Raw genomic sequence first — 24704 nt, forward strand, 5'->3', positions numbered from 1 at the left:
TAAATAAGTTTTATCTAGCCTTTTGGTATTGTAAACAGCTATAATAATGGTCCTTGAGTGTGTCATATGAGCACACATGTGCATTTAAAATTTTGCTTTTTATCTTAACATATGCATTTTTTGTGCTGTCAAATCTCAGTCTTTGTATTTTTTTTTCTTTTTGGGTTTCAAGCCTGGATTATCATGTATTAAGATTTATATGTAAACCTAAGTTTGATTTTAAAATAACTATTTAATTTCTCTGGCACTGTTTTGTATTTTATTTGGGAATCATTGCTTGATTACTTTCTAAACAGCTAATTGATTGTTGCAGGACTGTTAATGAATACTTTTTGTAGTATGTCTTTCATTGTATTTTCAGTTTTTATATGTCATAGGGTCCTTTTCTAGAATTGATGTGCATGAAGTGCTTGAAAGATGTGCTGTTGGTGGTGTGATTTGAAAAGAAGTCTTTAGGGGGAAGAAGAGAAAGGGCGTATATGTAATGTTTTGACTGGAGGAAAGGCTTGGATTACTCACGGTAGCAAATCATATCAACGAGCCTATTGATTTTGAAGGTTAGTTAATGATTGGCTGATTTGAAGTTCATTTGCTTGTGCATAATTTAGAGTCACCCGTACAACAACCTAAACAATTGCTGAAACTATTTCAAAGGTACAGAGTGTAGCACACATCAAGTAGAAATTACTGCTGCTGCTGCTGCTAAGTCGAGTCCGTCGTGGCCAACTCTGCGCGGCCCCATGGACCACGGCCCCCAGGCTCCTCTGTCCCTGGGATCCTCCAGGCAAGAATACTGGAATGGGTTGCCATTTCCTTCTCCCAAGTAGAAACTAGGGAATTTTAAATGATTTCAAGCCTGTGAGGCAACTGATGCAAAATTAGTAATCTAAAGAGAAGAGAATGGAATGTGGCGACAGGAAAAGCCACAACAGTGAGAAGCCCATGCACCACAACTAAAGTGTAGCCCCTGCTCGCCACAACTGAAGAAATGCCTTACAGCAACAGAGACTCAGCACATCCAAAAATAAATAAATACAATTATGAAAAAAATAAAAACTCTGTATGGAGAGAGTAGCATGGAAGCATATACACTGCCATATGTAAAAACAGATAACCAGTGAGAATTTGCTACATAATTCAGTCAAATCAAGCCATGGCTCTGTGACAAGCTAGAGGAGTGGGATGGGGTAGGAGGTAGGAGGGAAGCTCAAGAGGGAGCAAAAGTGAAAGCATTAGCTGCTCAGTCATGTCCAACGCTTTGTGACCCCATGGACTATAGCCTGTCAGACTCCCCTGTCCATGGAATCTTCAGGCAAGAATGCGGGAATGAATAGCCATTCCCTTCTCCAGGGGATCTTCCTGACCCAGAGATTGAACCCAGGTCTCCCACATTTCAGGCAGATTCTTTACCATCTGAGCCACCAAGGAGGCCCTCAAGAGGGAGAGGACATGTGTATAATTATGACTGATTCATGTTGACATATGGCAGAAACCAACACAATATTGTAAACCAATTATCCTTCAACTAAAAACAATTTTTAAAAAGACCAAATGTAAAAAAAACAAACAAACTGTGACTTAAAAAAATAAACTCTGCATCATCACAAAAAAAATAAGTAGAAGAAAGATTTCAAAGCTCGAAAGTTAAAAAAAAAACCTGATGTCAATAAAATTTATGTTTGAATTAATAAAATATTTGGAAATAGGATGCTTTGTAACAGAGTTGATCTTCTATACAAACAATGACAACCCCAACATCATAACTAATAGAGGCTGGGTGAGCTTAGCGTAAAGATATAGAGAGGGAAGAATTAAATTTTTGGTTATAATATTGACAGTGGCCTTGTCTTCCATATAAATGATGACAGACAGGCTTAGCTCAAATGGTTTAGGTTAGAATAGCTTCCCTAGAATAGACTCTTGTAGTCTGCTTTGATTAGGATATTGACTTCAAATCTTGTGGTTCTTTGAGACCCTTTGGAGTTCTGTAAAGGTTTTCATAATACTAAACCATTATTTGCCATTCTTACTTTGTTGACATTTGCACTGATGGTGCAAAGCAGTATTTCTGTAACTTCAATATAAATAAACGTAGTGTCACCAAAATACTAGATTTCACCACTGCCATTGGAAGGGAAGTTATGACCAACCTAGACAGCATATTAAAAAGCAGAGACATTACTTTGCCAACAAAGGTCTGTCTAGTCAAGGATATGGTTTTTCCAGTAGTCATGTATGGATGTGAGAATTGGACTATAAAGAAAGCTGAACGCTGAAGAATTGATGCTTTTGAACTGTGATGTTGGAGAAGACTCTTGAGCGTCCCTTGTACTGCAAGGAGATCCAACCAGTCCATCCTAAAGGAAATCAGTCCTGAATATTCATGGGAAGGACTGATGTTGAAGCTGAAACTCCAATCCTTTGGCCACCTAATGCGGAGAGCTTACTCACTGGAAAAGACCCTAATGCTGGGAAAGATTGAGGGCAGGAGGAGAAGGGGACAACAGAGGATGAGATGGTTGGATGGCATCACCGATTCAATGGACATGGGTTTGGGTGGACTCCGGGAGTTGGTGATGGACAGGGAGGCCTGGCGTGCTGAGGTTCATGGGGTCGCAAAGAGTTGGACACGACTCTGTGACTGAACTGAACTGATATAGTTGTAAAGAAAGAGAAAAAAAAAAAAAACAGTTTCAATTAAGCATGTCTTTGGAGCAGTGAAAATTATTTGTTTTATTAATTTGCAGTCCTTGAGTGCATGTCTTTTAGTCTTATTTTTTGCAGCCCTGATGTTTCTCTGCTGTGTGTGGGCTTTCTCTAGTTGTGGTGAGCAGGGGCAGCTGGCAAGTTGTGGTGCATGGACTTCTCATTGCGGTAGAGCTTCTGTTGCTTCAGTAGTTGGGGTGCTGGGGGGCTTCAGTACTTGGGGCATGGTGGGTTTCAGTAGTTGGGCACACGGGGCTTCAGTAGAGTGGTGCAGGGACTTAGGTGCTCCGCAGCAACTAAGGTCTTGTGGGATCTTTCCAGACCAGGGATGGAACCTGTGTCCCCTGCATCGGCAGGATTCTTAACCACTGGACCACCAAGGATGTTTAAGCATATGTCTTTTCAGTATTTAGTGTGATAAAATGGAAAGCTCATAATGCTGCATCCCTAAGTACTCTGTCTTGAAAAGCAGCTGTGTGGTTATTTGAGCTGGAACTGAGCTGGCCGCTTCTTTTATGGCACACTGTCTTACTGTAAACAGTGACTGACAGACAAACTGTGGTAAGTCAGACTTGAGTATTTGATAGAAATTTTTTTGGGGAAAAGAACAAATTGAGTCTCTTACTTTAAGGAAAGCAACTGAGAGTGTTTGGTGCTTTCAAGCAGAATTTGAGCATTCAAGTAAACATTAGAATTTTGGAAACCTTGTTGTCTGCACTATAAGTTTGAGAGCTTTCTAAATACTTAAATGCCTTTTCTGATGACTGTTTTTTTTCTGGGCAGAGATTTCTTGTGTCACTATTAAACTGTTTAGCATTTTTTCAAAATATAATAACTATTTGGATGAAATATTACATACTGTAAGCTTCATATACCTTTATATGCTATACTCATTTACAGACTGTGTATAGTTTAAGAGATATTTTTGCAGCTTGTTTCCAAAGAGAAAAATCATTTGTGAAGAATTCATCTCATGCTCCAAGATAAAGTGGCATGCTTATATTTAAATTCCTAATATATTTAAAATAATACATCTAAGGTTAATAATTCAAACTCTTTTCTGGGCTAAGAAAAAATGTCAGTTGATAGGCATCTCCAAAAATTTCAGGTCAATGTTTAAATAAACCATTTATTTGAAATGCTAGCCAACCCATAAACTACAATATATTCTTCACATATGCAATTATAATAGCTAGAATTAGCAACGAACATGACATCTTACCAAAACAAAACAAAAATTAAAACCTTTATGTTGAACTCTAGAACATAATTGTGGTCAGCAAGAAGACATGTATAATATGCACATGAGGTGCTTTGTATTTCTTGAAGAAAACTTGCCAAACCCTGGGTCAGGTCAGTATTTTGAAAGCAGTGCCATTTTCCTTCATAGTTAGACTTGCTATCTGAAGAGACATGTGACACCCATGTTATGTTGGCGGTGGTTGTTGAAGGTTCCAAAAACCACCCTCAGTTTCAGTGATTTTCTCGGGGGACCAGCAGAACTTGGCAAAGCTGTTGTACTCACTGTAACAGCTTCGTACAGCAAAAGGACACAGGTTACAGTCAGCGAAGAAAGAAAGCGCATGGGTCAGAATCCAGGAGAGACTTACTTGCAAGCTTATGGTTGTCCTTGCACAGTGGAGTCAGATAGACAGTTCTTAATTCTCCTGGTAACAGTTTGGGACAATATGTATGAAGTATTGCTGATCAGGAAAGCTCACCTGAGCCTTGGTGCTTAAAATTTTTATTGAGGTTTAGTCATGTAGGCCTTATGCCCCCTTATGGCTGACCTTTTACTCCATCAGTTTGACTTCAGAGGTGAACGAAGTCCTCCACTGCAAATAATATTAGTGTAAATGATCTGGCATGGTCCAAGGTTCTGAATAAACAAAGATTTTCATGTGCTTTGAGGTTATCTCCCAGGAGCGAGGCAAAGGGGAGATAGGCAGTTTAAACAACCCCAGCCAACTGTGTAGTTGTCATACAAAGAATGTGATATTTTGATATTAAAAAATAAAACATGTTAACATTTGGAAGATCTTCATAATTCAGTGAACCAATATTGCCAAGTGGCTAGTTCATGATGCTACAAAATGTACATGAATAAATGGTATACCGGTGGATTTTAATAGCAGTGTATGGAACATTTCTGGATGTGGTTAGATTCTACATTTTAACTTTTAAGTCGTTACATTGAATAGCCATTTTCATAACCTGTGAACCAAAACGATAAACAACTGATTGAATTCAGAAACAGATATGAGAATCCAGCTCTCTTAAGTTAGCTATTAAAGAGTATATGCAAATGTAAAATAATGCTACTCTTTTCACTAAATATTCTTTTGGAAATTGTCCTAAATAAGGAATATGTTTTTTATATTTACAATAGTAACTATTATGTGTTCATTTCAAATATTTACTATTGATTTAAAATTTTCTCAGTTTCAATTTCTCTTAATATTTATAGAAACAACTTACATAAACACATTTCTTTGGGGTCAGGTAGTTTTTTAAATATGTCAGAGGACCTAGAGACCAAAAAACTGGTCTAGAGGTAATAGAAGGGCGAGATGAATAGCTAAATTAAGGGAAGAGTAGGCTTGTAACTGGGATCTCAGATAACTGCAGTAGGGATTTAAATGTTCTCATGAATCTTCAGTTCCATCCTGTCACCTTCATTCTTTCTTATTACAGACTGGCTCTAACAAGTAGTGGAAGCCTAGCAAGCATAATGAACAAAGATTCTTTCTTGCATCTGGTAGCTTTTACCTTCAGAAGAAGACTGATTCTCACTTTGGTGTGACAAACCCTGCTTGTACCCTGTACCATGGCATATTGACTGGGCTACATTCTTCAAAGAAAATGAAAGCTTCCTTGGGAGCGAGCTGTGTTGTTGGAAGTGGGGGAGAAACAGTAGCCAGAGGGTGGGGTGACTATTGAGTGATTTTCCTGAATGGGATGGGTGCCGACTATCAGCATCTCTGAGTGTTGGCAATTTGTATAGATTGCCAGTATTGTGGGAATTCAGAGCCGGAGAGGTTGGGGTATTCAGATGAGGAAAACTAGTATCTTTGCTCAGTTTTTCTACTTGGAAAATGGATGTGACTACAAGGCATCATATACTAGATGATTTTTAGATTAAACCATCACTTGGGGCAGAATGGTCTTTAGAAGATGCCGTTGAGGAGGTGGAATTTGGGCTCTGCCAGGAGGCATGGTGTTCCCTGGAGGGAAGAATGATAAAAGATCTCTAGAATGGAGGTGGGAGGACAGTACAGGTTGAGGAAATAGCTTGAATGGGAGAATGCAAGGCATTCACCATGTGAATTCCAGTCAGGGATTATGACTTGAAAATTTCAGTGTAGGCAGGAAGTTTTTGACAAATTTGTTTTTCTTAGCCTCCCACCTGTCAGTGCCTACTATTGTGCCAAGTACTAGAGTAGAGAACTGTGAAGATTACTTAAATGTCCCAGTATCCTCAAGTACTTTTCAAATCTGATGGAGGAAATAGATATGAAAATGACTAGCTATATTGTTGTTCAGTAGCTAAGTTGTGTCCAACTCTCTGCGACCCCATGGACTACAGCATGCCAGGCTTCCCTGTCCTTCCCTATCTCCAGTATTTTGCTCAAGCTCATGTTCATTGAGTTGGGGATGCCATCCAACCAACCATCTCATCCTCTGTTGCCCCCTTCTCCTCTTGCCCTCAGTGTTTGCCAGCATCAGCATCTTTTCCAATGAGTTGGCTCTTCTCATCAGGTAGCCAAAGTATTGGCTTCAGCATCAGTCCTTCTGTTGAATATTCAGTGTTGATTTCCTTTAGGACTGATTAATTTGATCTCCTTACTGTCCAAGGGACTCCCAAGAGTTTTCTCTAGCACCACAATTTGAAAGCATCAATTCTTCAGTGTTCGGCCTTCTTTATGGTCCACTCTCACATCTGTACATGACTACCTGAAAAACCACAGCTTTGACTATACAGACCTTTGTTGGCAAAGTGATGTCTCTGATTTTTAATACACAGTCTCTGACTCTGAAATCCGATGAACTTTAGCCCACCAGGCTCCTCTGTCCATGGGGATTCTCCAGGCAAGAATACTGGAGTGGGTTACCATGCCCTCCTCAGGATCTTCCCAACCCAGGGATTGAACCCAGGTCTCCCACACTGAAAGTGAATTCTTTGTCATTTGAGCCACCAGGGAAACCCAAGAATCCTGGAGTGGGTACCCTATCCCTTCTCCAGGGGAACTTCCTGACCCAGGAATCAAACCAGGATCCTTCTGCGTTGTAGGTGGATTCTTTACCAGCTGAACTACCAGGGAAGCCTGACTATACAGACCGTTGTTGGCGAAGTGATGTCTCTGATTTTTAATTCACCGTTGAGGTTTGTCATAGCCTTTCTTCCAAAGAGCAAACGTCTTTTTAATTTCATGACTGCAGTCACCATCCACAGTGATTTTGAAGTCCAAGAAAAGAAAGTCTGTCACTGTTTCCATTGTTTCCCTAATTGCCATGAAATGATGGGACCAGATGAGTTTTTGTAATATTGAGTTTTAAGCCAGCTTTTTCACTCTTCTCTTTGACTCTCATCAAGAGACTCTTTAGTGCCTCTTCACTTTCTGCCATTAGGGTGGTATCATCTTCATATCTGAGGTTGTTGATATTTCTCTTGACAATCTTGATTCCAGCTTGTGCTTCATGTAGCCCAGCATTTTGCATGATGTACTCTGCATAGAAGTTAAATAAGCTGGATGACAATATACAGCCTTGATGTACTCCTTTTCCAATTTGGAATCAGTCCATTTTTCCATGTGTTTCTAACTGATGCTTCTTGACCTGCATACAGATTGATCAAGAGGCAGGTAAGGTGGTCTGGTATTCCCATCTCTTGAGGAATTTTCTACAGTTTGTTGTGATCCACACAGTCAAAGGCTTTAGCATAGTCAGTGAAGCAGAAGTACGTGTTTTCCTAGAATTCCTTTGCTATCTCTGTGATCTAACGAATGTTGGCAATTTGATCTCTGGTTCCTCTGCCTTTTCCAAATCCAGTTTGTACATCTGGAAGTTCTTGGTTCATGTACTGTTGAAGCCTAGATTGAAGAATTTTTAGCATTAACCTTGCTAGCATGTGAAATGAGTACAAACATATGGTAGTTTAAACTTTCTTTGCCATTTCCCTTCTTTGAGATTGGAGTGAAAACTGACCTTTTCTAGTCCTGTAGTCATTGCTGAATTTTCCAAATTTGCTGACATATTGAGTAAAGCACTTTAGTAGAAGCATCTTTTAAGATTTTTAAATAGTTTAGCTGGAATTCTATCACCTCCACTAGCTTTGTCTGTGGTCCTAAGGCCCACTTGACTTCACACTCTGGGATGTCTGGCTCTAGATGAGTGACCACACCATTGTGTGTAACTATATTATAATAAGACAAAATATCAAAAAATTAGTATAAGAAATAAGCTGGAGCATGATAGAAGAAGATTAATTATGGCCAGAGGTTCAAGGAGATGGTACTTGTGATAGGCATATGATGAATGGCGCGAATTTCCGAAGGCAAGCCAGTTAAGGACATTTCAAGTGAAAGGAAGAGCATGATCAAAGGGACAAAGGCTTAAAAGTATGCATTTGATGTGTTTAGGAAGTGACAAATGGTCTTGGGAAGAGTGAAAAAGAATTCAGTTCTTTACTGAAAGAACTGAATTCTTTACTGAATGTCATGTCAGTAGTTTGGATTTTATTCTGTAAGCAATGGGACAATTTCAGTTTTTGAGATGCAGTTCAGGCATAGCTGTTTGGGGGAAATGTTACTACAGATAAAGCAAATAGGAGAGCAGGAATTACTACAGGACATGATAAGGAAGGATATTGACAGTGGGAAAGGAAAAGATTAGATAAATAAAAGGAATTTGGAGTTGTCCAGGGTTTTTTGACCAGTTGGATATGAGATAAAGAGAGGACTAAGAGGTACGGATGAGAAGTTTCCACTAGGTTGAACAATGTGTGATTTTTTTTTTAACCTTGAAAATCCAGCAATTTATAGTTTTAGTTAATAATTTGGGAGAGTGGATTGATGTGTAACATAAGTCAAGATGAGAAGCAGGGGAGAAGGAAGAGAAAGGATGTGGGAAATACTCTGGTGAGGTCATATTTTGATGTGTGACTTTGACTTATCAGTTGAGATATCCAGGTTGAAAGGTCCAGCAGTTGGAAATGCAGGTTGTCAATTATGGTTGGCTGTAGAGTTAGGAATGATTGATGTTGAAAAGTACTGTATTATAACACCAGGTGAACCTGATGGTTATGCGCCCTAGATCATATACACTCTTCATATTTTGGAGATGCTAAAGAAAATCCTTTTGAATATTATACCTATTGTTGAGTGCATTATATTGGGAATTAGGCAGAATGAAATTATTTAAAATATAGTTTTATATTAATACTAAAATCAATGTATTGTTAAAAAAGGGACATTTTAATTTTCATAGTCACTGTGTTTCTAAATAAGTACAGAATTATTTTGCAGCTGTTATTAATCTAAGGGGCAAAAGCTTTCTTTTTAATAAATGTTGTGTTTTTAAAGAAGTAGCTGTCTTCTGGGGTTTTCAGAGAATGTCTCAGTCTGAAATTATTACAGAGTACAGTTTGTCTCCTGTTTGAATGCTGATTTGAGAGAGGGTGAAACAACTGTTGGTGTTATTATGTTTTGTGTACTTATTTGTGTACTGTTATTTGTGTACTGTTGTGTTATTATGTTTTATGCACTTAAACAAGAAGGAGCAGTTTCAGAACAATCTTTTTTCCATTGTTTTTATCTAATAGTAATCAAGCAAATTAAATACTTCCTAGCAATTACGGTTATTTGTCTTGCTTAAGAATCAACATTGATATGAAACTGAATATACTTCAGGTAAAAATAAAATTGAATATACCAGGTAAAAATAAATTTAATTAAAAAAATGAATGTATAGGCTGATCCTTTGATTTCTATTAGTGGAAGTTTAAAAATTTAATCAAATTTTTCTGTGACTTCTTAGGTAATTTGTTACATAATCTATTTATAATTTTATTAAATTTTAGAAAACATGCAAGACAGATGTTCAAATCTATCAAAGTAGGAAATAGAGGAAATAGAAAACTTAGAGAATAGTTTGCGTGTTGCAACTCCAGTGATGTTGGAGATGCACTTTGCAAGCTGGCAGAAGTGTCATGGCTAGAGAAGCAGGAAGGAATCAGTTTTGCGTCTGAACGCATGGAAAGATGCTGTTGCCATTAACAGTGTAGAGGAGTAAGGCAGAAGGGGTGTGTAGACGTATGTGTTTGCTCAAGGATAGCTGCTGCTACTTTCGATTCGGCCTATAGTCAGTCACCTTAGGGCTTCCCAGGTGATGCTACGGTAAAGAATCCATCTGCTGGGGCAGGAGACACAAGAGACACGAGTTTGATCCTTGGGTCAGGGAGATCCCCCTGGAGTAGGAAATGGCAACCCACTCTAGTATTCTTGCCTGGAAAACCCCATGGACAGAGGAGCCTGGCGGGCTGTAGTCCAGGGGGTTGCAAAGAGTCAAACACGATTGAGCACATGCATGCGCGCACACACGCACAGTCACCTTACGCTGAAACTTCTTAGAAGGTACTTGGTAACTTAGAAGCTTAGGAGGAAAGTCAGCCTTAGAGAGAAGAATTTCGGAATCATCCTCACAGAAGTTATACTTTGAGCTGAAGAGATACAGATATTTCCATGGGTGAGAATAGAGAAATAGCAATTTCTGAGGAAATGAAAACCAAAAAACCCATAGAAAATAAAAATGTAGGATGAGCTTTGGCTAAGTTGCATTATCTTTTCATCTCCTTTAAAAAATGTTAAACAGGAAACATATTTTGAAAAAGCATAGGGAGGAAAACTGTCTAAAACAGTGCCTGAACATGGTAGTTGCTTAAATGTTTGTTGAATGAATAAAGGTAATTTGTTGGGGATATAAGGGATGTATGTGCTATGCTTAGTCACTCAGCCGTGTCCAACTCTTTGTAACCCTGTAGACTGTAGCCCGCCAGGCTCCTCTGTCCAGTGGGGATTCCCCAGGCAGGAATACTGAAGTGGGTTGCCATGCCCTCCTCCAGGGGATCTTCCCAACCCAGGGATCGAACCCAGGTCTCCCGCACTGCAGGCGGGAGCCACGCAGGGAAGCCCAAGAATCCTGGAGTGGGTAGCCTATCCCTTCTCCAGGGGATCCAGCCAGGGTCTCCTGCATCGCAGGGGGATTCTTTACCTGCTGAGCCACCAGGGAAGCCCTCTAGGGGACGTATAGGCAAGAGTGATGGCCTTGCAGTGGAGAACTTTGAGTGACGTATTCTGATATCCCCAGCCCAGGAGATTATTGCCGAGAGCAAATGAGTGTATAGATCTGAGAATATTTTGAACTTTTACAGTGTTTTTTGAGATCCTCTTTGAGGTACCGAGAAAGTTCAACAAGTGAGGTCTTAAAGTCTAGTCTAATTCAGAAGAAGGTTATATTCTTTCCATATTATTTGATAAGAGTTAGACTTGCAAAGTATATTTTGAAAGTTTAAAATATTTTCATGTTCCCATATCTGTATATAAGCTTTTTTTGGCCTTTGCTTGCCTTTATATTTTCCCTCTGCCTGTGACATCTTTCTCCCATTCTCAGTCCTTTGCTTTCTCTGAATTAGTTGCTCCTTACCTTGTAGGTTTCCATTTAGCCATCAGTTTTTTCAGAAGGTGCGCACTGAAATGCTAAGACTGAAGTTTTCCATTTGCCCCCACGTTCCAGTACTTGCCGTGCCAGATTACCATTGCCTGATTGGTCTGTATTCTCCTCGAGACCAGAACCCATAAACGTACGTGTAGTGGTGTTCTCTGATGTTAACTCGTTTTCTACCATGTAGCACAATGCTTGATGCATAGTTTGTTGGACATGGACATGGACGTAGTTTGATGGACCATGCCCGACTAAAGTTTGCTTTTAAACTTCAGACTCGATATTTTAAAGATATATCTTAAAATGCAGGTTAAGAAATGTTGTAATTGCAATAGGTAGCCACTGAATCACCATACCCTCCAAAGTTTTAGATAGAACATTGTGAAAAAAATTTTTTTAAGTGTTTTTAAGAAGAAAAACTGCCCTTCAAGGTAGTTTGCAGCTGTGTTACAGTAATGCATTCATTGGACCAGATAGTCAGGAGTCTCATTTTGTTGCCCCTTTTTCATGTTCTTAGTTACTGGCATGAATTATAATTGTTCTAAAAAAACTAAAAAAAAAAAAAAATTCTTCTAAGAAAAACTAAACTGTAAAAAATGGTAGTTTTTTGATAAATGAAATTTCACAGATACAATAGCTGGAAGATGTGAGGTGGGAACTGTTAGACTCCTGCTAGTAAGTATTATGGTTTTCCTTTTTTTGTTACTTTTTAAAAAATTTCTTTAACATGTTTGATAAGTGTACAGCATTTTTGGAGATAGTGTGGCTCTCTCTACCTTTCATTATCTTTTTTTTGGGGTGATAGGAGTTAGGTTAGTGAGAATGAGACTATCTTGGTTGAGTGCACTTCACTGAAAATTTTTGATTGCATAAGCATCATGTTATTTGGTCCTACCTTTAGTAGGATCAGTCTGTCAGTAAACTGAATTTGTGAATATATAATAGTACTGTTTTCTTAAAAATACTCCTCCAGAACGTAAATCTCCAGGTCCAAAACCCTGTAAATATGTCACCTGTGGCAAAAGGAAATAGAATTTCTACTCTTTTCATGAGCTAGTTTCATCTGAGATATACAACTAGATGCATAGAGACACACACACACGTATACTGCTTACTTGCCTCAGCATACAAGTATACTCAAGAGGTTCAACATACACATGAATATTAATTTTACTGTAGTTGGTCTAAGGGTTCTACACCTCTTAGACTTAGTCTAGTGATTGTTCAGGTGAATTACTAGTGACCAGATTTTAGTCTGTCTGCATAGTGATATGGGGGAAAAAAAGACTGAATAAAATCGTTTACTGTAAGGTATCTTTACTTTCCTCTTTAAAAAGTCCACTTTTTTTTTTTTTGTTAACCACCAGCTTACACTGTACAACTGTAAGAAGTGTGTTTGTTAAGAGGAAATGGAAGTTGCAGGAAGTTTATAGTAGTTTTAGCATGTGTTTTTAGTATGTCTTACCAGTCTGAAATAACCAATTTAATTTCAGAGAGGACAGCATGTGTGAGAAAATCTGATTAACCCATCTTTGAGAATTACAGAAAAACTTTAGTTCATGATATGATCAGGCACAGAGTTCCAGGTGATTCAGGTGATAAGAAATTTTTTGGCAGTTAGATTTCAGCATATTTGTCTCTCTGAGAACTTTGGTGTCTGTCAGCGACATAACTAGGAGGAATAGCATAGCGGAAAGTAAAAGTGATCTGTTAGGAACTTCAATTTAGTTTCCTTTTTAGACAAAGGATGTTTGTTGATAGTACTATTTTAATTGTTTTCTACTGTAGTAGACAGTTTCCATTTAGTATTGTCAGGTTAGTTTTAAATACGTAGTTTGAGTTAAGTGTCTGTCTATATTCACACCAGGTTGCTTTCTTACTGTACAAGTTTCTTTATTATTCTACCTGATTAGCCTCTCCAAAGTCCCTTAAACATACTGCACCAGTGTAAAACATGCGTTTATAAAAACATTTATGTGATTCTAGATTTAGAAATAAGATGATCCTATAGCTTGCCCAACTTGTCTTGTCTTGTTAACTTATTTAATATGTTTCATATCAGGTGTTTTAGCTTAGATACAGTGATTGTGTAGTGTCTGCTATGTCTGCTTGTAAGTTTCTTAACAAAAAATTGCAAAACTAGCTGAGAAGAATATATTTACTTCTTAAATTTTCTGCTGTTTCTTTTTCAGATCTTCCTTAAAAGAGAGACAGAACATGAGAGAGGGATAACTTACTTTTAAATAGGAGGACATTAGATATTTTACTATTAAAGTATTAGGCAAATTTAAGTCACATCATCTCAAATGCATATTGTCCTTGCTATCCCTCCAAAAAATATATCTACTTTGGGGTGGAATTAGGCTATTTGAGGGCTTCTAGAAGTCTAGAATTGCCAGGAGAAATGGCAGTATTCCAGTGTCAATTAATATGTGTGATCTGTAAAGTTCAAAGAGATGTTTTGGGAAAAGAAATTTCCTCTTAAAATCAGTATTTTAGCAGAAACGAAGATTGGTATTTCCTGTCCTCTTCCCAAAATTAGATGGAAAGTAAACAAGACTGGAAAATAGGAAGATAACTGAGACTTAGGTGATCTACAAATTAAGCATTCAGTTACGCCGTAGTATAAAATTTAAGATTTTCATTGATGACGTTGATTTAGTCTTGTAGTCTGTGTATATTGTTTATAATCTGTATGTATCAAATTTTGTATGTATTTATTTATAATACTGTGCAACCTTCTGTGAAGCTACTGGTTATTCTGTGCCTATACAGCCTGTGATAGTGCTTTTTCAATTTTACATATTTTTGAAGAAGTTTAGGACAAATATTTAATATATTTTGAGGCTGAGATGAAAATTATTTCCCCCCTTTTTACAAGTGATGGTAATGAGGTACAAAGTGTGGAGACTTAACTATGATTATGGAGGTTTCTGGTAAAGTCCTAGTCTCACCAGTCCATTTAATAATCTCTTTTGAAGACATTTAGGAGGTGTCATTGCAACCATCTTATCTGTGCAGATGCAGTTAAAATATTCTTGTTAGTATGATTCATCTTGCTAATTTGAAGTGAACATAGATCAAGAAATTCTAAGTTTTCTGAGTAAGACCATTCAGTTTTTTTCCTTGAACAGAGACTTGTATCAGTGGAATGTTTGAACACTTTTGAGAATCACATTCAACTATATATATGCTCATATACCTATAATTTTGTTATAGTCGTAATCAAGAATTGACATGTTTTACCTAATGTGTTCAAAACTTAAGGTCTTTTTGCATAAAGGGACTTACTAATAATCAGGAAACAAAAGTTGTTTATTTAGTTTTAAGTCTTTGTCTTGAACTGAATACCTGTTCAAATGCCAGAATCTTACAGAAAGTACATAGATGTAAAAACTGAAAATCACCTCCATGTATCATCTTACAGTGAGCTCACAAAATGAGATTTAAAAAAATCTTTTAATTTTGACGTTTCCCTTAAAACACAACAGAAATTTAACAAATATCAAGTACACAAAAATACTTTGTTTAAAACTGTCCTTAATTTTGTGTTTGTTGAATGTGTAAATCTGCTCTCTGTGTTAACTCCACTACTTTAGGTAATAAGGAATGTACCTGTTTGATATTCCAAAGTTGAACCGTATATTTTCACAGCTAGATACACTGTGAGACTGGAATTTCAAAATTTTGTTCTGATCATCTGTAATTTAGCATTTCAAAGAGCTTTAAATGATCATTGATCCAAGCTTTTCCTATTAGACTTTAAAAAACACAGATCTTAATAGTTAAATTTACTTGTCAGTAGCCTCAAAGAATGGTTGGAGTAAAGACTAGGATTTTAGAGGAATGCAGTGTTTGTTGTTGTTCTTCTTCCTCTAATACTAATGGTTTACAATTGTACTTTTCCTGTTGAGTTACAGTGAAGCTCCATGACTGTTTTTTCTTTAATTTATTTATCTTATACATAGATTTTCAAATAAATAGGTTGGGTTTTAGAAGAAAATTAAAAATAATTCCTGTGAGAAGTTTTTAGTGTTTTTTTTTTAATAAACTAAGAAGTATAGTAAACTTTCACTACATCAAGCTTACAGAAACAATCATAGTACTATAGTAGTTTTGACTGTCAATTTATGGCTACATAATGTGTATGTCAATGTATTGTTAATGTAAATGTTTATTGTTTTCCTCTCAATGTTTCAAGTTAGACTATAAGTACCAAGGATAAATTTGGATGACTAATATAGTGAAAGTGTAAAAACACTTTAGAACAGTTACTTTGTAGATTTGTTACTATGGCCATATGAAAATTCCAGTTTGTTTATATCAATCCATGTGGCTTTTATAGGCATAGATTGGTAGTGTGGATGATGCTAGGGTTATAGCCATTCATTTAAGCAGATCATCTAGTAGTATGGTAGGTAGAAGATAGTTAAATTGAGAGCAGGAAAATAAGAGACAAAGGTATTATTTATCTTCTGTCTGTTTGTTAAGTTTGAAGAGGTCAAATGTGTGGTTATGGAGTGGATCATCTTATGACAAAGGGAATAACCAGCTTCATACTGAAATGGAAAATGAGAATAGTAGCCTTTAGACAGTATCGTTTCCATTTGTCCATCTTACTCTTATTTTTCTAATTAGGCATTTGATTGTAAGAAGTGTTTGTAAGATAGACGGTCCTGGGGGTTCGAGAGATGGGCAGAAATAGAAGAGGTGAATATGTGAGGTGTTTGGTTAAGCCTGAGCTTATAGAACAGATTAAAAAATGAGTAAATGAGTTCATTATTTTTGAGAGACTAGGAAATTAAAAATAGTTAAGATTGGAATGAATGTTTCAGAGTAAAATGTGAATGTTTGTTACATGTAGGTATGCAAAGTCTTTCTTATGTTTTTCAACTACCAATAGTAATTTTATGGTTTCTGTTTTTATTCTAATGTTTTAACTTTCTTTCTTAGGTGGTATCATGGAAAACTTGATAGAACTATGGCAGAAGAACGCCTCAGGCAGGCAGGGAAGTCTGGCAGTTACCTTATAAGAGAGAGTGATCGGAGGCCAGGGTCCTTTGTACTTTCCTTTCTCAGCCAGACGAACGTTGTCAACCATTTTAGGTAAGTCTTTATTCCTGTTATGAGGCTACGTCCTATAGCTGTTTGGCTGTAGTATTCATAAATATACCTTCTTTAGTGACATTTAAATAATGGATAAAGAAATGTGTTTTCAATTAAATGATTTAATAAGTGTTTTAGAATAGATACTATTAATGCATTACATTTTTGTTTAAAAACAGTATTATTGGACTTTTTTGGTGCTGATCATAGTTACTGCTTTTAAAGTACAAAGAATTACAAGGAAACTTTGGTAAAGCAGAAATAAAGGAAATGTATACTTTCAGATCACTGAGTAATAGAAAATGCAGAAACTGTGTTTTAAAAGTGCCCTTTACTTCATTTTACCTTTTCTGTTCTGAAACTCTTTCCAGACATTCATTCATTTAAACAGGTATCTGGATTTTCAAGTACAGCTGAAAAAGTCTGTATCAATATATTTACATATAGTATTGTCTTTGATTTCATTTTTATGGGAGATGTTGAAAAAGATCACCTAGTGCCTGTAAAGTTAAATGATAAAGTGTTTGTATACCCTTAATTTTTAGATTTTAAAATAGACTTTAAAAGTACTATCATCACACATGGGATGTGAAATTATTATACTCAGAATATTTCAAGAGCTCTGTAAGCTACTTTTCTAGCCTAAGAAAATTATTAAAATTGCTCTTTTGTCTTAAATGTGAAAAGTAAGGAGAGGTGTCTGAGGATGAATTTATAAATATTTTAATGAATTAAGTAATTGAGGTTTATAAGTCACATATGTATTTCATTTCAAATGTATGCATATATCTTTTCAAAAAGAAATAGTCTCAAGTAATTTGCATATGGTGAAGGTATTAATAAGTGGTATTTTAATACAGGTATGTAGGTAAAGGAAAAGTATGAGAATTACAGATTTCTAATTTCTATGGAACTTGGTCTTAAATTGACTATAAAGGTTTTTCTTATATTGTATTTTTTTTCCTGTACAAACAGGATTATTGCTATGTGTGGAGATTACTACATTGGGGGAAGACGTTTTTCTTCTTTGTCAGACTTAATAGGTTATTACAGTCATGTTTCCTGTTTGCTTAAAGGAGAAAAACTGCTTTATCCAGTTGCACCACCAGAGGCAAGTGAAATGTCTTTCAAAACTTTATTATTTCACTTTACTAATAGGATTAGCTCTTGTTCAGTGTCTCGTGATGTTTATTATAATATAATTCAAGATTTAATTCTGGTTGTAGTGTCAGAGCAAAATTGGCAACTTCTTTTAAAAACGAGTGATTTTACTTTGTATTTACTAGATTTTTTATCATACTGTATGATGATACCCTAACAAATATTTCTTAGTAAGTGAGGAGTAATTACTGATATCATAGTACTAATGCTGAAGTTGTTCTGAGATTCTGAAATGTCTTATGCATCATTGGAGAAAGCTTACTTTATATGTTCTGGAGTTTATTTAAAATTAAGTGATAACTCATAATACCTGATTAAAAACATATTGGTTATACTGTTAAAAGAATTTTTGTAAAAACAAAAATACAACAAGATGAGCATTTCTAGGATTTGGTTTTTAGAGCCCCAGCAAAAAATAGTTTGATCCTAGGATTCTATAATGTGGATTTTTATTGACTTTTTATGTGGGCATATCCAATTTGACTTTGACATAGAAAAGTTTTCTTCTGTAAATCAATTTTTTTATGGTTTCTAGCCAGTAGAAGATAGAAGGCGTGTCCGAGCCATTCTCCCTTACACAAAAGTACCAGACACTGATGAAATAAGGTATTTTATAATATATTTTCATTTATAGGCATTTGAAACAGACTTTGAAAATTTGTAGCTCTTGGACTAGGAAAGTTTTGGAAATTGAGGAAATAGCATCCAGCAAAGCATGTCTTTAATATTAAAGTCCATTGTTCCTGTCTCCCTGTGTTGGCTTATCTGTTCAGACTGTGGATTTGGATCAGAGAAGCCACAGTGAAGATGACAGGAGAAATAGCTTTTATTAGACTATCTTACAAAGTAAGGAGAGTTCTATTATATTCGGTACTCTGTTTTAATTTTTATTACATGACATTTATGCCTCATCTGTAAATGTTACTCAAGTGATGATTTAATTTTTATTTTACATTATGAGTGAATAATTTTAATTGTTATTAATGGTATAAAACTATAGAACATAGTAAATTTTGGTTTTTTATTATATAATTTACAGTTTGTTTTTATTATATCTGTAGAATTTGATTTATTATATGAATGGATAATTATCAAATTCACTACATAATTTGATAATCAATTATTAAATTATCTGTATCTTTCTGTAAGCTTCCAGCTTTCTGATTTGTTTCTTACTTGTAAAATGTTAATGCTACTTTGGATAATTACTGGCCCTGAGTTAAAGCTTCTCATGGAAATGAACAGCAGCATTTAAAATGTAGTGATAACTTTTGGAAGGTACTAAAAGCCAAAGACAGTAAAACTGTTGGTATCTTAGCACGAATCAAGACAGTGTAACAAATATATAGTGTTTTTCACTACCCCACCCTTGCGGTTAAACAAAATCACTGGTTTCACTTATGACTGTTCTTGGTGAAATACGAAAGCATATTTATTTTCTAAATCTCACCCATGGCTACATATCTTTTTAATGTCTTTGTGATGAGATGGGACATATTATTCAGAGAACACCTCTGCTGTATACCAGAGTTCAGTGTTTTGAGGAAAAGAGGTACATTGAAAGCTGAACTGGCTCCCTTTTTTGTGCACACCATTTTCACTTGAGAGAATAACTGACAGGCAAATTATAGTTATTCAGACTTGAGTATCTGACCTTTTTTTAAGAGGAATAACTGACAGTATTTGTCGCCAATGACAATTTGAGCTTTCAGGGAAAAATGAGAATTTTGGATACCCTATATTTGCCATCAGGAGTTTGACAGCTTCTTAGATACTTCATGACTTTTCTGACAAGATTGGTGGTGATATTGAAGAATGTAATGTTTTGATACTGTATAACATATTTATATCTGGATGGATCTGCATAGCTCAGTGAAACAGTATTTTCTAAGTGATCAACGCATGGTGTTACCAAATTATGGCTGGGCAAAAGATATACTCAAAGGATGTTATTGGAGTGGAACGGACAGGAAGTTCATAGATGCGTAGTTTAAGATTCCACATTATAACCAACCTCCAAGAAAGTAGTACTGTCAAGTTTTAGGTTTAATGTCGTAGAATATAGTTATCTGAAAGGCTATTAATATACTCTTCCCTTTCACAGCTACGTATTTGTGTAAAGCCAGATTTTCCTCATATACTATAAGCAAAAAAAACTGTATAGCAAAGACTGAATACAGAAACAGGAGAATCCAGTAGTTTTCAGTTAAGCCAGACATGTGGAAGAATGCAAACAATAATAATCTTACTGAACTTGTAAAAATTATAATTACTTTTTGTATTATCATGATAATGGGGTATGTTACTATTTTAAAGGAGTTAATAAATATTTTTAAATATTTACATTTTGAACTCTGATATGGTAAACCCCAATAGATAGATAATTCATGTAAATGAATGAATGAGAAAACCTGTCAGGGTATCAATTTTTAAAAGTGTAAATGGGTCCTGAGAGACCTTCCAAAAGTTGAATACTTCTGACCTAGGAAGGTAAAAATTGAAACACAAATTAGAATGATATTAATATGTATGCAGTTGTGAGTCGTCGTAAATTTGCATATACCTGAGAGGGCTTCCTTGGTGGCTCAGACAGTAAAGAGTTTGCCTGCCTTGCGGAGTTCTGGGTTTGATTCTTTCATTGGCAAGAATCTCATGGAGAAGGAAATGGCAACCCACTCCAATATTCTTGCCTGAAAAATCCCATGAACAGAGGAGCCTGGTGGGCTCCATAGGGTTGCAAAGAGTCGGACATGACTGAGCAACTAACACACACTAATAACTGAGAAGTTTTTTTTTTTTTAAGGAAAAACATCTGAAGATTAATAAAATTTAATAGAGCACTTTAACCTGTTTTGAAGAAAAATGCAAAATAATACATAATGAATCTTAGGATTATGTTTTGTTATCTTACTAGGTGCTAGTAAGCTTTTTATTTTCTTTTTCTTTTTTTTACATCATAAAAACTTGGTAGTATAACAGCAATAAAAGAAGTAAACAACTTAAAAAACTCTTATGACTGCATTTGACCAAAAATGAAACATGACATTTCTCATTTCTCTTTGACTTCTTATCCATAGGCACTCCCTTTTTACTTACTCATGATTATTTTCTTAATGTATCTATTTGGTTCTGGAAAAGAACAATTTATTTGGCTAAGTGGTTATGTCTGCCACCTTTCAGGTAGTAAAATATTGGTCACTGTTAAGACCTTTAGAATCAAGGTAGAATGCAGTATTCTGTGCTATTCAAAAAGAGTGTATTTCAAGCGTGATGAACAGTTTTTATTCTTGAACTACTCCAAGTAACAATGAAGCTTCAGATAGTCTAGAGAAAAACAAAGTTTCCAAAGACACGAGAAGAGATTTACTTACTACAACTTTGGTTTATTTATTAAGTTTGAATATTTGGTTTGAATATTAAGACTGAAAGGAAAATTGATTAAATAAATACATATATATGACAGATAATGATACAGATACAGGGTTAGTGGTAGCATCCAGTCAATCTTAAAATCTTAATCACTCAAAAGCATTTGTTCAAACCTAAAAGGAAAAGTTCAAGGAATTCTTAATGGGTTTTATATTGATGAAATACATTAACAATTTTTTAGTTCTGTGATTGGGTAAAGATTGAAAACATCTAGACAGCAATGAAAATAAACTGTATTGTCTGTGTGTGTGTATATATATCGCTTCACTTGGATATTGATGACAGAAAAAACATGCATGCATTTTCATACCCCTTGGTTCCACTTTTGGAAAAAGAGTGCTGTACTTGTTGTACCATGGATAGCTGAGTGAATTAAATAAACCCTATTGTTTTTTTTTTAAAATGAGAGAAATGTTAGTTTCATAAGCATCTGTGTGGTAAGGCTAATTATGCTTATTTAAAATAAACTTTTTATAAAGTAACTTGTGTATGTGGAATGAGTTTATGTTTATAATTTTAGTTTAAATTACTTTTGAAAGAGTAATAACATTGAAACTTAAATTTTAAAGTTCAGTTTTCTTGTAGTTACAACCCCAAAGCTGTAATATATGTATAATTACTGTCCACATAAATTCCAGTTTGAGTCTAGTAATAATCCAGTAATATAGGTAGTACAGTTACCATTATTAAACCCATTTTACACATGATGAAATTAAGATTCAGATTTATAAGTATCTTCAAAGTTTTACATATAAATGATGACAGAAACAGAACAAAATACTAGGGTATTTGACTTTAACCCCTTGCATTTTTATAGTATTATCTCTGTGATGTGGTATATGATCACATAAATGTCCATGTTTCAAGGTTTCATTTAATTTTGATAACTTCATAATTACTATTTTCAGTTTCTTAAAAGGAGATATGTTCATTGTTCATAACGAATTAGAAGATGGATGGATGTGGGTTACAAATCTAAGAACAGATGAACAAGGTCTTATTGTTGAAGACTTAGTAGAAGAGGTGGTAAGTTTTATTTTTTTCTTCTCCTTCTTAAAACTTTAAATACTTCTTAAATTTGAAACTTGCCCATAATCAGGGAAATCAGCTATAAATATATTTTTTATGAAAAACCTTAATTCATAAGTGCAAGTAATTTTTCATTAAAATGCATTTGCTGTTGGTAAATGCTATTTATTTGTAAAGAGCACATCCGAGTTAACCACATCATTCTGTAGCTGCCAATTTTTGGAAAGTTTTCATGAGTTTTTAAGAATTAAAAGTGTATTAACGTTTGTGCTTGTTTGTATCCCTTTTTAAAAGTCTTCTTGGTCTTCCTCATAAATGATGTTATGTCAGACTGACCGTGGAATCTCAAGTGGTTGCACATGTTTGCTTTCAGATTCTTTAGCTCCCAAATATATGTATAATTTTCTAGTAACCTTGGAGAAATTTAGTTACATTACACATATATTATCACATGGTTTTATATTTTGAATATTTGGCTTGTTTTCAGTGTCATCACAAAGTACATTATCAGCAGTCTTAGACACAGTATAAATAATTCTACATATGCATTTTTAGATACAGATCAGCATTCAAGCAGCATTTACACTTCAAATACAGTATTCAGTATCACCGAAACATATTAAACGTTGTATTATAGTTTAGGAATTCACCATTTGGATTTGTCCAGCAGGATGGAATGGTTTTCTGTTATTCTTTTCACAACCTTCAGAGTGACTACTTTTAAATTATGCCTTGAACCTGGTAATATGCTGAAACCTGTGCTCTGATTATTGTTCCAGGAGGACGGCAGTGGAGAATATTTTTCTTTGCTATTAATTCTCTTGTCTGCCTATTCTGGCAGCCATATCTTGATATGTAAAAGTAAAACATACTGAGGAAAAGTGGGAAGAGTTGAGGAAATGGTATGATATGTTCCATACCCATAGTCACATCGTTACTTAGGTAGAAGAATTGGGATTAGAACTAAGGCCTAGATTAGAATTCTGTCTTCTACAGCAGAAGAGGTATTTATTCTCTATGGGCAAGGCATGTTCAAACTGAAGAATCTTACTATCTAGGTTAGTTTTACTAAAAAGTTGCTTCATAGTATGTTGAATTTTCTTCCTGTTGTAACACACCTACCCTCATTATGCTGATTATTTAAAGGAATTGAAGTATAGTTAAACTTTTCTTTCAAGCTCTTGGGACTCTGGGTCAAATTTAACAAGACAAATTTTAATAAGGGTAAGTGAAAATTACCTGATGAATACAGAAAAAAAAAATCCTGTTTGAGATAAGGAGACATGACCTAACATAAAAGGAAAGAAAGAAAGAACAAGTTAACAGTCCAATATGAGTTAACGATGTGATGTGGCTGTTAAAAATGAATATGGTCAAAAAAAATGAATATGGTCATACTTTGAATTAGTAGTGGCATAATCCCAAATTAAAATTACAGTTTTTCTCCAATATTTAGAATGATTTTTCATAATGGTCTTTATTGGAACATAGTTAATCCTTGAAGGTTAAAGAGCCATTTGGTGATTATCTAGATTTCAGACAGGTGGTTTGGTGGTTAGCTTTGAGAGATTTTCCACTATGACATTCTAATTTTAATTACCATTCTCCAAACACATTTGTTCTGTTATGTCTTAATTCTAGAGTATAAGCTCTCTGAGGGTTTTTGTCTATGACTCAGTGATGTGTCACCTTTGCCCAGAATAATGCCTTGAAGTAGAGGCAGTCAGTCAGTGTTTGCTGAATGAATGGCTGTCTCTATGCCGGTTGTCTTCCGTCTTCCTTGACACTCCTACCCTGCTGGATTGATGTCTGAAATCTGATTGTCTCTCAGTTCAGCTCAGATGTTGCCTTTTCTTTTAGAGAGATTTATGCTTTCTGAGGCTAAATTGTTTCCTCCTGTGTTTCCATAGCACCTTCTTAACTTTGTATCCCATTACATTGTAAAATAAATTTATTCTGTAAAAATCTCATATAATTAACTCTGGGTAAGAAAATAATGCATTTTGTTTTTATGTCTTTTTTTTTTTTTTTTTTTTTTAGTGTTTTGTAGTATAGAAGGCATCTAGCAAGTGTTTGATTTTACTTTGGTTAGATATTTGAGTGAGGACCAAATTGAGAGAAGTATTAATAAATCTACATATACTTAGTCCATTTTTCTATTCTTACCTTTATTATTCAATGGAAACTTGATGCCACAGTATACTGGCTGGGTATTAGGACTACAATTCAACAGATACTCAGTGAGAATTATATGCCCAGCTTTGTGCTAGTGGTTTGGTGGTAGTTGGTATTAACAAAGAATGACTGAGATCTTAAGATGCTTATAGCCACGATAATGAAATTAATATCACCCAGTTATTATAGCAATATCTAATAGAGTAAGGTAAAGTTCAAGAGATTATAAAAGAAAGATGTCTTTTCTATTCAGAGTAAAAGTTCATATATGTTTTAGGGACGCAGTTTATAGAGTAGGCACTGCGTTTGAGAGATCCCGCATACACAGTTTAGGTTTTAACAAATACCTAGGGAAGTAGTGAGTGGAAAGGGCATTCTAA

General features: G+C 35.3%; 1 protein-coding gene across 2 annotated transcripts in view; it reads left to right on the forward strand.

Annotated features, from left to right (window-relative positions):
• RASA1 (RAS p21 protein activator 1) overlaps positions 1-24704 on the forward strand; it is a 110332-nt gene that overhangs the window by 42779 nt on the left and 42849 nt on the right. For both annotated transcript variants that reach the window (XM_070465781.1, XM_070465780.1), the window contains exons 2-5: positions 16378-16530; positions 17506-17645; positions 18231-18297; positions 22029-22146. In XM_070465781.1, the coding sequence (XP_070321882.1) occupies positions 16378-16530; positions 17506-17645; positions 18231-18297; positions 22029-22146 (478 nt within the window). The remainder of the gene's footprint in view (positions 1-16377; positions 16531-17505; positions 17646-18230; positions 18298-22028; positions 22147-24704) is intronic.

The sequence above is a fragment of the Odocoileus virginianus genome, chromosome 3, assembly GCF_023699985.2.
Source record: "Odocoileus virginianus isolate 20LAN1187 ecotype Illinois chromosome 3, Ovbor_1.2, whole genome shotgun sequence".
Taxonomy (NCBI): Eukaryota; Metazoa; Chordata; class Mammalia; order Artiodactyla; family Cervidae; genus Odocoileus; species Odocoileus virginianus.